This window comes from Orcinus orca, chromosome 14, assembly GCF_937001465.1.
Source record: "Orcinus orca chromosome 14, mOrcOrc1.1, whole genome shotgun sequence".
Classification (NCBI taxonomy): Eukaryota; Metazoa; Chordata; class Mammalia; order Artiodactyla; family Delphinidae; genus Orcinus; species Orcinus orca.
Genome location: NC_064572.1, coordinates 66,223,028 through 66,236,729, shown reverse-complemented (window position 1 = coordinate 66,236,729; position 13,702 = coordinate 66,223,028). Strand labels below are relative to the sequence as shown.

Here is a 13,702-nt window from a genome sequence, read left to right as displayed (position 1 = left end):
CTGATCCTGTCTGGGACTGACCATGTGAAAGATAATATGGGGAAGGACTCTGATGGGGTGATGAAGGATTTGCATTAGGGCCATAATGGAGGAGGACCGTGACTGGCAAGTGATGACAGGGGCCTGAGGTTGTCCAGGTTGTAAATGAGGGTGCTAATGGACAGGCAAGGGGTCACTAAAGGGTTGCAGAAATAACCTCTCATCAGTGAGACTCAAGTTGGGGTGCGCTACAAAGTGGGGAAGTGAATGCAGGGCTTAAGATAGTAAAAGAGTGGTCAGTGACAACACAGGGCAGTGGCGATGGGCTGAAAAGCTTCATGAAGATGTGTCATAGCAGGCGATCAGATGATAGGGAATCGTGGCATGACAGGTGGTCAGGGGTCAGTGAACAGGAGTGACACTGGGTATTTATGAAGCCTTCTTCAGGTCCTCCCAGTCAGCTAGACATCAATATTTCTGTGTGTATCTCTCTTGTGGTATCACCTTATGGCTCAAAATCTAGGGGTGGGGGCCTGTCATGTGTGAGTGTGGAAACTTATGAATTTCCTACGGCACTTAGCACCGCGCCAGTTTAAGAGTGGTGTGTGTGTGCAGGAGGCAGTTTCCACCCAATGGAAGGAGGGGCAAGAGATAACGGAGCCAGAGCCAACAGGAAAGGGGGAGGGGGATGAGGCTGCGGCTGGGGACAGGACGTTGACTGGGGGAATATTCGGAATCATTGGATGTGACAAGGGATAGTAGAAGTGAGACGACGGGGAGGGGTCGAACGAGACGCGACAGAAAGAGGGACGCTGACTTCTGACCTCGGCCATCCTGACGCGCTCTGCGGGTCGCCTCAGAAGCCGCTGTGGAGGTCGCGCAAGCTGGGCCGGAGTCTGAGGAAGAGGCTATGCACCGCCCCCAGCGTCTAAAACGGCGCCACGTTATTTCTATCTCCTGCAGGGGGCGGAAACCCGCCGCTCGGCGCGTCCTCCGGTCTCCGAGCAACCGCCATGCCCTCTGGAGGCACTAGCGAATGTTCGAAAGGGGTGGAGCCTCCGAGGCCGGCGCCGGGGCGGTGTTCCTCAGAGTCGCACGCAAATATCCCGTAAAGGGTGGGGCCAGGGAGATGAGGGGCGGTGCCTCTGGGCCGCTGGGAGGAGTCCCAGGGTGTTCGCAGAAGTTAGAAACACCCGAGAAAGGAGAGGCAAGGCACGACCCGGAAGCAGATAACGGAGTACCAAGGACTGACGCTTAGAAGGAGATGTGGATCAGAGGGTTCTGGATGAAGGAAAGACTGGCAGCCTCCCTCTGCCCTCTGTCACAAAGTGACTCGGCCACGGGAACAGGAAATAATCCCAGTTCGAGTCAATTCCAACCCTTACGACGCAGCTACTGTGTGCAGGACACGAGGAAAACTAAGGTAGAGAAAACACAGACCCTGCCCCCAAAGGGTTCAGCCACTAGTGGTGAGGGAAATAGGGTGCAGAGGTCGTATGTGGAGCCACATCATGAAAATCTGCCTGTATCTGGGGGTCATGTCTAAAGACCCTTTCTCCTCCCTTGCCTCCTCCCTCTCCCTCCTCCTCCACCCCGTTTAGACTTCAGGTGCAGAGTTGGAGTAATTAAACTCTTTAAAGATGCCTCTCTGGTATTCTTTTTTCTCATTTTCCTCACCCCTACTCCCATGCTTCATCCTCAGCCCCCATAGGAATTCATGCTACTGTGCTTGGATATATATTTTTGAAAAATATATAGCATTTTCCATAAATGCATTTTTTAAAATTGTAATAATGGTATTGGACTTCAGGGATCATCTTGTTTTCTACTGTTTTCACTCAACATTCTTTTTAAGGCTCTACCCCTGTTTCAGTTGTAATCCCAGTAATCCCAGCTAATTATTGCTGCATAGCTTTCCGTGTGGAACATCCACACCTTTTACTTCCAGCCTCCAAGTGCTGGATACCAAGGCTGACTCCACCTCTCCAATACCACAAACAATGCAGCCATGGTCATCCTTGGCAGTGGTCCTTCATGGGCCTGTGTACAAACTCCTCTGAAATATATGCCTATGAGTGAAATTGTTAAAACCATAGGGGATGCACAGGGCCATCAAATTCAACTTGTCCTGCACAATGACATCCAGCCAGAGGGCCAGTGGGGGCAGAAAAACAGACCCTACCCCCTTGCCCACGTCATGTGCCCTGCTGGAGGAAGACATGTCCTTTTGTTCCCACAAAAGCTTTGTCCCTTAGTCAAGCCATGAACCTACAGGCTGTGACCATCCAGAGGGTATGCATTCTTCAAATTCACACTGTGGTGGACGGTATTTTCCCATGGCATAAAGTTACCTAGTAGCCTGGTGGAAGCCCTGGGTACTTGACTTCACCAAGTACTGCCAGATGGCACACCAGAACTGCTGCACTACACCACGCTCCAGCATGTAGTATAAGGGTTTCTGTCCCCAGCTCCCATCCTTGCCAGCATGTGGTAGTTTATGTATTCATAAACAGTCAGGTAGTGTTTACTAAGTGCCAGATACTGTTCTCAGTGCCCTACAAATACTGACTCATCTGATTAGCCAATTTTTAAATTTCTGTCGGTATCATGGAAGTCGTGTCGACACATTTTTGTTTTAATTTGCATTTCTCTGACTATGAGTGAAATTGAGCATTTCTTCATACATTCATAAGACACTTGGGGTCCCCTTATGTGAATTGTCTATTTATAGCCTTTGTCTATTTCTCTATTGTCTTTTTCTGTTTGGTTTGCAAAAGGTCTTTGTAAAGTCTAGATATTAATCTGCTTTCAAAGACTGGACACGTTGCTTGTGATGTCCTTTGTAGAACGATAATCTTTAATTTTATAGTCCTTCATCTTTTTATGCTTTTTTAGTATAATTTATTAAGTTCCTCTCAACCCCAAGGTCATAAAGGTATTCTCTATCATTTTCTTCTGTTAGCTTAATAATTGTACATTTTCACATTTGGTTCTGTAATCCTTCTGGAGTTCACCTTTGTATGTGGTGTGAGATAAGGATCCAATTTTATTTTTCTCAATGGAGTGAGCCCATTTTTCAACATCTCTGTTCCCAAATATAAATGGATCTGTTGCGAGCTCTCTGGTTTAGTCCTGTGCCAGTTCCACAGGGTTTTATTACTATGGTTTTGTAGCCAGTCATCATGGTTAAAGGGCAGAACTCTCATCCCTGCACTGTCAAAATTGCATTGGCTCTTCATAAATCTTTATTATCCCATATAATTTTCAGGATGTTTTCCAGGTTCCTCATGAGAAATATTAATTGGAACTTCATTGCATTTATGAATTAATTTGGGGAAAATTAACATTTGTACAATATCTCATTCATGAACAGAGACTGTATATCTGGGACAAACAGAATAAAAATATGACTGAGGCATAATGTGCAGGAAAATGGTGAAAGAGATGGCAGATGAAGCTGGAGAAGCAGGTTGAACCAAACTTTAAGCCAAGCTAATAGAAACGAGGCGAAGATGGAGCAGGAAACACGACTCAGGCTGCTCTGTGTGTTTACAGAAAATTTGATTATACACCGGGACCAGTTTGTGGGACCACCATGATCCAGAGAGACTCCATAACACTCCTGAAGGTACATGGCCATAAAGAAAGACCTAGAGGGCCCTGGCCACACATATCTTCTACTGGTGTCAATTGTGGGGCTATGTGTCTCCCCATTTCCTAAGGGACGTTTCACAAGTGGATGACTGCCAGGGTGACAGCAGTTCAGTCCGGAAAACACTTTAGCAGGCACAAGGTTGGCCACAGGAACCACAAAGGTGACTAAAGCAGAGTCACTCCCCTTTGCGTTCACAATCTGGCTTTGGGGAAAAGAGAGAAAGGAAAATCTACAATTAATTCTAACATGATGTGATAGTATTATTTACAACAGGCCCTCCTGACAGCAAGCACTACGGGTGGCTCAGGGAATCTAGACTCTGATTCCTGCGAGTATTACTTATGATGTGGGGACAGAAAGACGGAACATGGGAAATCAGGGAACCATTGGAGGTAGAAAGGAACGTGACATGTTCGACTCACAGGAAAGAGATGGATGTGGACATCAACAAGGCTGGATGAGTGAATGAGAGGATGGGCACCTGGAAAAATTAGTTTATGCTGATGCAAGAAAATGCTTCATTTCCAGTTTTCTAGATTATGGAAGAAGACTGCCCATCACCCTGCTCCCCTTTGCTGTTGTAATAAAAAGGAGCACTAGGTGGCATCATACTACCAAAAGTCCTCACCTTCTAGAGCCTTTGGGAGAAACACTCTCCAGATTGGGTCAGCCCCTATTTCGACAAATAAGAGTGCTTCTATCTCATTTCTCATTACACCCACTTAATTTATTTACTGAGCACCTACTATATGCCCAGCCCTCTCCTGCACGCTGTGGAGACTATAAAGGATTTGAAACCGATCGGGGCCCTGTGGGGCTCCCGGGCATGGAGGCCTTTTTGTCCCCCATTTCTAGTAGGCAAGACTCTAGCCTCCATGACCTTCCCTGAGTTCCAAAGGGCAGATTTGAACAGTTGCTAATCAAGGGAGGAGCAGCCAGGAAACCACCTGTGGCAAGATTAAAGGGACCAAAAACGCTCATCAAGATTAGGAGACCCGACCATCTGAGACCCTGCACACACCCTAATCTTGTCAGCAACCCCACCCTTGGGAAGTATTGTCATAAAACTCCTCATCAAATCCTCCTGGGTTGGGACATATAGTTTTTCGAGGCAGGAACCCGCTGTGTCTCCCCTTGCCTGGCAAAGTAATATAGCTCTCCTTTTCTACTTCACCCAAAACTCTGTCTCCAAGATTTGATTCTGCGCTGGTGGTACAGAGGAGCTGAGCTTTTGGCATCAGAGTCAAAAGGCTCTCCCCACTAAAGGATCATAAAGAGAAGCAAAAGATACTTGCCACCCCTCCTCCACACACAAACACATTTTAAACAGTCTGAGGCAGGATGCCTGAGCACTGAAATGAGGATGTTAAGACATAGTATCTTGTGTAATCTGGCCCCGTTAGCTTTCTGGTGCCTTCTCCCACCACTCACTCCTTGCCACAATGGCTTCTTTCAATTCCTTGTGTGTGTCATGTTCTTCCCTGCTGCTTGGCATTCACAAAGGCTGATCTCTCTGTCTGGAATACTCGACCCTCCCTCTTCACCTGACTAACTCCCATCCATCCACCCTTCAGATCTCACTTCCTCAGGGGACCTTCCTGACCTGCCCCCAACACCAGACTACCTTTTCAAGTGCCACGAATTCTGCTTCTTGGATCATCCCACATGGTAATTAATTATGTATTCACGGAAATGGTGGTTTCATATCTGTCCTTGTTGTCGAACCCAAGTTTGTGTGCCCGATGCACAGTGAAGCCAAACAAACTGAAACGTCGGAGTTTGGAGTAGAGAAAGGTTTATTGCAAGGGTCCAGCAAAGAGAACCGCCAGCTTATGCTCAAAAAGCCAGAATGGGGCCGTGGGGGGTGGGGGGAGGGAGGAAAAGTATAGGCAAAATTTGGGGTGTGGGCTACAGGGTGTGACCATCTTCTGATTGGTTGGTGGTGAGGTAACAAAGGTGGTGTTCCTGGAATCTCAGTCATCAGCCTTCAGGTTCCAACCAGTCTGGGTTCCTCCTGCTTATGTTCAGCCAGAAGTTACCAGCCTCCGCCTGGGTGGAGGCCCTAGTTCACATAGAAGAACGCAGAGATACATTGTATGTACATCCTTTGTTGGGACATACATTATTGTTTCTTCTTTGTTTCTGCATTCCCTCCATCCCCTACTTAGGAACTGTTTGAATCTGCCCTTTGGAACTCAGGGAAGGTCTAGGAGGCTGAAGCCTTTTTCCTACAAATAAGAAACAGGAGACAGGAAAGGCTTTTGTACCCAGGAGGGCCCCGTTGCATCCTGCTCAGTTTCATCTTTTCTACCAGGCTGCCAAACAACAAGAGAACAAGGATCACTTTTTCTCTAGTTCAGCCCTGTCTCCACTGGTGTTACAGGCTGAACTGGGTCCTCCTAAAATTCTTATGTTGAAGCCCAAACCCTCAGTACCTCAGAATGTGACTGTATTTGGAAATAAGGCCTTTAAAGAGGTAAATAAGTACAAATGAGGCCATTAGGGTGGGCCCTAATCCAAATCTGACTCCTGTTCTTATAAGAAAAGGAAATTTGGGCACACAAAGAGACACCAGAGATGTGGGCACACAGATGAAAGACACAGGGAGAAGAAGGCCACCTGCAAGCCAAGCGGAGAGGAGAAACCAAACCCTCCGACACCTTGCTCTGGGATGTCCAGCCTCCAGAGCTGTAAGCAAATAAAGGTCTGTTGTTTAAGCTACTCAGTCTATGGTTCTTTATTATGGCAGCCCCAGCAAACTAATACAAACGGCCATCACTCCTCCTCAGTACATAACTATTAAGTGAGTGGCTACTGAACGAGTTCTGAAATAAGGAAGACCTGTGAAGGATGGTATTAGAAGGGAAAGGTACACGGTAGACGAGGGTCTTGAACTTGACCTTAAATGATATATGAGTTAGATACATGGAAGAAAAGAGAAGGAATCTCAAGTGTGGGAAACAGCACTGGGCAGATACCAAGGCAAGAATGCAAAAATCCTGCTACAGGGAGGGTGGGGTCCCTATCAGGGACCGGTGGACACGTGTTGATATGAGGGTCTGGGTGAATGGTGGAGCCTTTGGAAGAATGACAGAGAAGTAACTACAAACTCAAGGACCAGGGAGAGCCAAGGACACACCCATTCGTTCTGCCAGATAACTTTAATATATGATCATGATCTGTAATACATATGCAAAGCTCCTGGTTTAAACCTGGATATAAGTGCCTCTTTTTTAGCTTCCTTAGGACTTATAAGCTATGTGCTGTGACTCAGTAATAAAAACAGCATTTTCTGTACACAGTGCTCCCCTCTTCAACAGCATCCAGTGAGGCTGTGAAGTGAAACTCCAGAAAAGCAGAAACGCTGACATGCGGCTCTACATGGAAATTCCAGCCTGCAATGCAAAACAACTGTGCCCTAAAAGAAACCTATGCCTCTAATGGATCAGAGAGGTTCTAGAAGGAATTTGGGGGGAGTCGAATAAATGAACAAGGAGGGGAATCCACAGGCTCAAGAGAGGAAGGGAGGGTTGGGGGAGGGGCTCCCTTGGTTGTTGATGCCTCTTCACATCCTGGTTGCAGTCCCTGAGCGGGTCCAGTAACACCTGCTCTCTTGGGTTCTGCCAGATATTTTGCATCCTCCTAACAAATTCACCGTATTTGTTTAAGCAGCAAGTTTGCACTCTTTATCCCCCCCACGCCCACCCCGCAAAAAAAAAACAACCCAAAGACAAAATAAGACAAACACAGGTCCTGTTTGCATAGGCATTGTGATATCATTGGATTTAGTATCCATGAAATCTAAACACTGCATTTGGGACCCCAAAACAACATGGGAAAAACTGCTCCAGTCATCATAGCTAACACTTCTCCTACAGGCTGTTGGGAAGATTAAAAGACCACGTGCTGCAGAAAATTGTTATCATTCATCAGCCGACCCCACGCTCACCTTAAATGACAGAACAAAGTCCCAGCTGCCTAGTGCTCTCCAAAACTGTTTGGGCCATATTTTATTCCTTTAATCTGCTCCTTTTCCAGCCTGCTGCAGACCTAACTTAGCAGAACATTTGCTGAGCGTTTGACATCGATTCCCAAAGGGTCTCCATACAAACTCCCCTCTTGATACCAGAGGAGGCAACAAAGCTCGGGCAGATTTATTAGGCAGATTGAAAGGTCAGGCATGAGGTGGAAGCAGCGGGCAATCTGCCACTGCAGGCGATCGATCTTGCTACAAGGAGACAGTGTCACAACCCAGTCATCTTAAGTGCCTTGAATTTTATTGGCTTAACAGCAACTGCACCTCTCCCCGTTGGTCAGATTCCTTCTGGGTATGACTGGATAGGCTAGCTTATTCAGTGGGTGCTTCTTGCCCAAGAGGCCAGGCCAAGGTTGCAGTCTGATGTCCTACAAACCAACCAACTAACCGGTTAGCTTGGTTAAAAAGACTGAATAGATCCACACAACCTGTTCCTACTACAAATAAACAAACAAACAAATAAATAAATTGACTAAATAAATGAGTGAAGAAGTAAATAAGTGAATAAATAGAATTTTTAATAGTCACGTTAAGAGAGGGAATTGTAGGCACACACACACAAAAAATCAAAGCACAAATCCTTTCGATGATGGGCCAATGCTCTTGTTTCTATTGAGTTCTATTTGCTGAAAACACCATATTGTCAAATACCTCTAGTCTTTACATATGCTGGTGCCTTGTCTGGAATATCCTATATCTCCTTTGTCCAGTGAGCTTTTTTAAGACTCAACTCAATGTCACCTCCTCCAGGAAGTCTTCCCCTGTTTGGCACACCTTCTCTGTATTACTAGACAATCTGAGCATCCCTCTACCAATGCGCTGTGTTATAATCATGTGTTTATTTCTATGTCTCCCCCACCAGACTGGAAAGACCACTCTTTTCTTTAATACATCTATGGTGCTGAACCATAAGAGACACTCAAAACAGGAAGTTTGGTAAAGGAAGGGAGGAAGGAAAATGGAAAGAAAGAAGGAAGGAAGGAAGAGAGGGAGGGAGGAAGGAAGGAAAAATACAATTAGTTTATGCACTCAGGCACACAGCAATTACTCTTGGGATTGATTAGTGACTAGCTAAAAGCTGTTGGAACACAAACATTTAAGATTCTAAGGTAGTTAAATGAAATCATCTCCAAGTATACACTAGGTCCTCAAACAGAAGTATTAAGTATTACTATAAAATGCATGTATCTCATTTCTCTTTCCATCTTTGATGCAAGTGCCAAAGAACCAAGTCTTTTTTTTTTTACCCACAGGGTTGCGTGCACAGTAGGTACTCAATAAAAATTACGATTTGCTTCTCATAACAGCGAAGATAAGCATCTGTAAAGTGAAACTCTTTGCTATCTTAAAGGAATAAACTCTTTTCTACCCTGTAGATGGGTTGCTTTATTTCCATATCTGCTGCCAGGTCTACCGAAAAACAAAAAAGTTATTTTTGTTATAATTTGTTATTTTCAATAAGAAAAAAATGTCTGCTGAGCATCTACTGTGAACAGGTGTTCTCTGAGGTAATGCAAAGGAGGCAAAAAGCCTCGAAGCCTCCCCCTCCAAGCCCGCCAAACAAGCTTGAAACCCAGTTTAAGATAAACGGGACAATTCAAACATCCAGGATGGTAGAGACCAGCCTAAAATACCATTGTATTTTAGAATCTAGCACCGTAATATGCAAACTATTTCTATAAAGGACCAGATTAAGAGACATTTTGGGCTTCACAGGCCACACAGTCTCTGTAGCAGCTATTTGACTCTGCCATAAGCACAAAGCAGCCACATAAATGAATGGGCTTGGTTGTGATCCAAGGAAACCTTATTTACAGAAACAGGTGGCGCTCTGGAGTTGGCCTGCCAGCCAGAGTTGCCAACTCCTGATTTAGCACAATGCCTGGCATATAGTAGGTGCTCATATATTGAATGAATGAATGAGTGAATGAACAAATGAGGGAATGAAGATTTTCCTAAGGTAATGGCATAGTGATTTGTCTTAAAGCCCCCTGTGTACCATCATTAGACATTAAGTACAAGGAGAGAAATGAATACCTCCTGAACAGAAATAAGCTTGATAGGAATTATCTAACAGTCTTTCCCACTCTCCAAGTAGTGTGTGTGGATGGAAACTTAGCAAGTACAAACCACTAACAGCGTTCATAACAGAGATGTGAACTAGAAGAGTAGTTTAAAGAAGAATATTTTTCAAATTGTGGATCATGACTCATGAGTAAGTTGTGGCCTGCGTTTTGTTTTCAAAAAAGGATAAGAGATGCAAAGAGAAAAAGAAGAGGGAATACGCCAAGGTCTATCACATGTAGTAAGCATAAGGATTGTTTCTAAGGAAACTGTCTTTCACTTACAATGTACTGGTATGTGAGAGTATATTGGGTTCTGGGGTAGAACGTATTTTCAAAAAAGTTTGAAAAATGTTCTAACTATTATAATCTCATTGTTGGGGAAATTCAATGTATTTGTACATTTGAAGGGGATTTACTTCAACATAGCATAGTAGTTGAAGGCAAGATTCTGGAGCCAAAGTTCCTGGTTCAAATCCTGACTCTGCCGCTTATTAGCTGTGTGACCTTGGGCAAGTTACTTCACCTCTCTGGGCCTCAGTTTCTTTACCTGTTAAATGGGAATGCTAATGATCCTATTACATGGGGTTATTATGAGAATTAAACAAATTGTTATATGTAAAGCGCTTAGAGCAATACCTAACACGTAGTACAGGTTTTAGCTATTATTATGCTGTCACTAACCAATAATGTGAACTTGAGTATGTGACCTAACTTCTGTGGGTTTCATTTTTGTTGGTAAAAAGTCTCCAAAGGCCCTGCTGGCACCAACATTCTAAGAAGGGGTGGGAGGTGGTTTCCCTACACAAACCTAGAGGAAAGAAATAGCCAAATGCAAATCATCCATCCTGTAAAATGGACACCTTTGAGGTCTCAGCAAAGCAGCCTGTTCCAAAGAAAAAACCCCATAAGCCAACTTGTTATTATCTCTCTAAATTGCATGCAAAGGTGAATTCAGGATGGTGAGGGATTGACCAAATTAAGGAAAATGCTCTTTTTTTCCATCCATCAGACCCTTCATGACCAGCATTGGCTTCCTGTCTCTCCCATTGCCATGTATTTTATTCCATATACTGGGATAACCACAGCTGGGGTGAGCAGGAAATCTGTCCCCATGTTTGTTTGGTTTTTTTGTTTCCAACATTCCTGGCTGTGAAGTACAGTGTGAGGCTGTCCCGCAGTTGGTCCGGCGTTGGTCACAAGTCACCTTTCACTGTGGAATTTGAAGTCACGTCTAGCACCAAAGATCATGAAAAAAAATTCCATTTACTTTCACACACACACACACACACACAAGAAGCCAACAGAAGAATAGGTGAAGTTATTACTGATTATTTACAAATAAATAAAAATGGTCAGTAATAATGTTCTGTTCAGCCTCATTTGTATTGATAATTAAAGAAATGCACATCAAGACATTGAGATATCTTTTTTCACCTATAAAAGAAGCAAACTAATTAAAGTTAGGAAATAGCCAATGCAGAAAAGGATGTGGGGAAATAAACATTCTCATGCACTTATGAGAGGCTAAATTGGTGAAACTTCTCTGGAGGACAATTTTGCCATAAATAGCAAAAGAGTAAATGTGCATAACCTTTGACCAGCCCTGAAACTATGAAGGCATTGAACTAAAGCAGCCTATACATAGACTTCTCCTCGGAGGAAAATAAAGTCCTATTTGTTTAATTTCTTGTAGGCTTAGACACACATAAAATTATAGTCAGGTATTCTATTCCTTGCAACCTAACACATTCCTGATTGATAAATCTGAAAAGAAGGGGGGTGGGGGTAAAAGAGGACATTCTTATCTTGCACTAATTTTAACATGAAGCCTTCTAGTATTTTCCTATTGAGCATGATATTGGCTTTGGAACTGAATTTCACTCTTCACTTTGATCATACTACAGAAGTGTTGATCTATATTTGTATGATGAATTTTTTCTAATAGCTCTAATCTATGGTGATGATATCTCAGTTTTTCTTTTTTGATCTATTTGTGATGTAATATTCTTTTGATGTGCTACTGAGATTCTGTGTCAATATTTTATTTAGGATTGTGAAAACTGTATTCATAAATGAGATTAGTGTGTTACTTTATTTTCCCCTTTTTAATGAGTTATTTTTATTGTATTTTTGACTGATATATTACTACTGACTTAAGAAAAAAAAGAATTCCACCCATTGAGGGTTTTTTAAATGTAAATCACTAAACTTTTTATTTCTACATATTGTATTCGTACTTTTTCAAATTTGCCTATTTTTTCATAGTGCTATGTTCTATCATTCTGTCTCTGTAATTATGTTGAAGGTAACTATTTTACAGTCTTTTTCAAATTGTTCTACTGCCTCAAGTTCTTAAGGGGCTAATCTCCTGTTTATTACTGATCCAGTCCCGCATGTGGTTCATTGCCTAGTTGGGTTTTTAATTCTTATTATAAACTCATCTCCAATGGAATTTGTTTTATCTGTTAGAGATCAGAAAAAACAACTGTGCTTTGCATCTACTTCTGACAGGACTGAGGGGATTCCTCACTTTGGAACCAGCTTTTATATTCTTTCTTGACTTCAGGATGGGTAATATAGATTGGGACCTCACACCTAAGCATGACAGAGGCAGACTAGTGGTTTCGGTTCCTACAGCACACATTTTTTAATTCATTCAGAGCCCCCAGACAAACCACAGACTTCCTTGCTGTGGCACTCCTAAGATCCTTCCCAGGGTGTCGGCTTTAGGCAGGGGTCTCAAGTTCAGATCTCTGCTTTTCTAGAATACAGGGCTTGAGTTGGTACCAACCCCAGTCCTCAGCCATTTGTGTTTATATTCATGTCAAATACCCCTATTTGTCTTTGAGTTCCTTCTTCCTGTCTCACACCTAGCTATCCCCCTTTCTTTCTTTCAATTGTTGATTTTTTTTTCAGCATTTTTGTGTTCAGCAGAGGTTCCCTGAATTCCCTTCATGTTCCCAGAAGTTGAATCTTTGTACTTTCCTATCTTTTAAAAACCATTTCTGGGGCTTCCCTGGTGGCGCAGTGGTTGAGAGTTCGCCTGCCGATGCAGGGGACATGGGTTCGTACCCTGGTCTGGGAAGATCCCACGTGCCACGGAGCGGCTGGGCCCGTGAGCCATGGCCGCTGAGCCTGCGCGTCTGGAGCCTGTGCTCCGCAACGGGAGAGGCCACAACAGTGAGAGGCCTGCGTATCGCAAAAACAAAACAAAACAAAACAAAAACAAACAAACAAAAAAAACCCTTTCTAGAATAAGCACAGGGTGCTGGAAACTACATGGCAGGTGGGGGGGGCGGTGTCTAAATCAGGAGTGCGGGTTCAAGGAAGACTTCCTAGAGGAGAAATCACCTGTTCAGCAGACCTTAAGACTGAGCACACATTAGCCAGGCAAAGAAAATGTGTGTGCATCAGGGGTGACAGGTTGGATGAAGAGGTGGGGTGAAGGCTGCAGGCAGGAAGATAGAGCCCATGTGAACATCCAAGGGGGGAAAACAAACCTCATATCACATTCTGAGAAGCACAAGTTCCAAGAACTACAAGAAGTTTGGTGTGGAAAATGGAACGAGATACGCGCTTGAGGAGATAAGTAAGGGCCAGTTCATGAACGACCATGGGCCTGGTTAGGACAGTGGACCTTGTGCTGAGAACAGAGTGGAGCTGAAGCTGACCATCAGGTCATGGAGAGTGAAATCACCAGGTTTGAAAGAAAAACAAAAGTAATAGATGTTGCTTGTATAAGCAAATATACACAGCCAGTTAGAAAATGCTAAAACAACTTTGCACACGGGACAATCCCAGAGGGCATTCAAGCACGAACCTTGGCGTTCCACCATGCATAACCCTGACTTCTTACCCCAAGGAGTACAAGGCATGCTAGTGGTGCTCAGTCCAGGGTCCCCACATCCCAGGTATTTCCCCCACCTGCTTTGGGGTAGGTGGGTGAATACCCCACCTATCCAACTA

General features: G+C 44.0%; 1 protein-coding gene and 1 long non-coding RNA gene across 2 annotated transcripts in view; one reads left to right on the top strand and one right to left on the bottom strand.

The window, feature by feature from the left end:
* The window catches only part of CFAP58 (cilia and flagella associated protein 58), a 116,789-nt gene extending 115,854 nt beyond the window's left edge, over positions 1-935 (bottom strand). The window contains exon 1 of the mRNA XM_049696823.1: positions 804-935. Within this exon, the coding sequence (XP_049552780.1) occupies positions 804-812 (9 nt within the window). The 5' untranslated portion in view covers positions 813-935. The remainder of the gene's footprint in view (positions 1-803) is intronic.
* A 387-nt stretch (positions 936-1,322) lies between these two features.
* Positions 1,323-7,283, top strand: LOC125960976 (uncharacterized). The gene is made up of 3 exons (XR_007471234.1): positions 1,323-1,402; positions 3,535-3,607; positions 4,163-7,283. It is a non-coding gene; the product is annotated as an uncharacterized LOC125960976 (long non-coding RNA).
* The last annotated feature ends 6,419 nt before the right edge of the window (positions 7,284-13,702 follow it).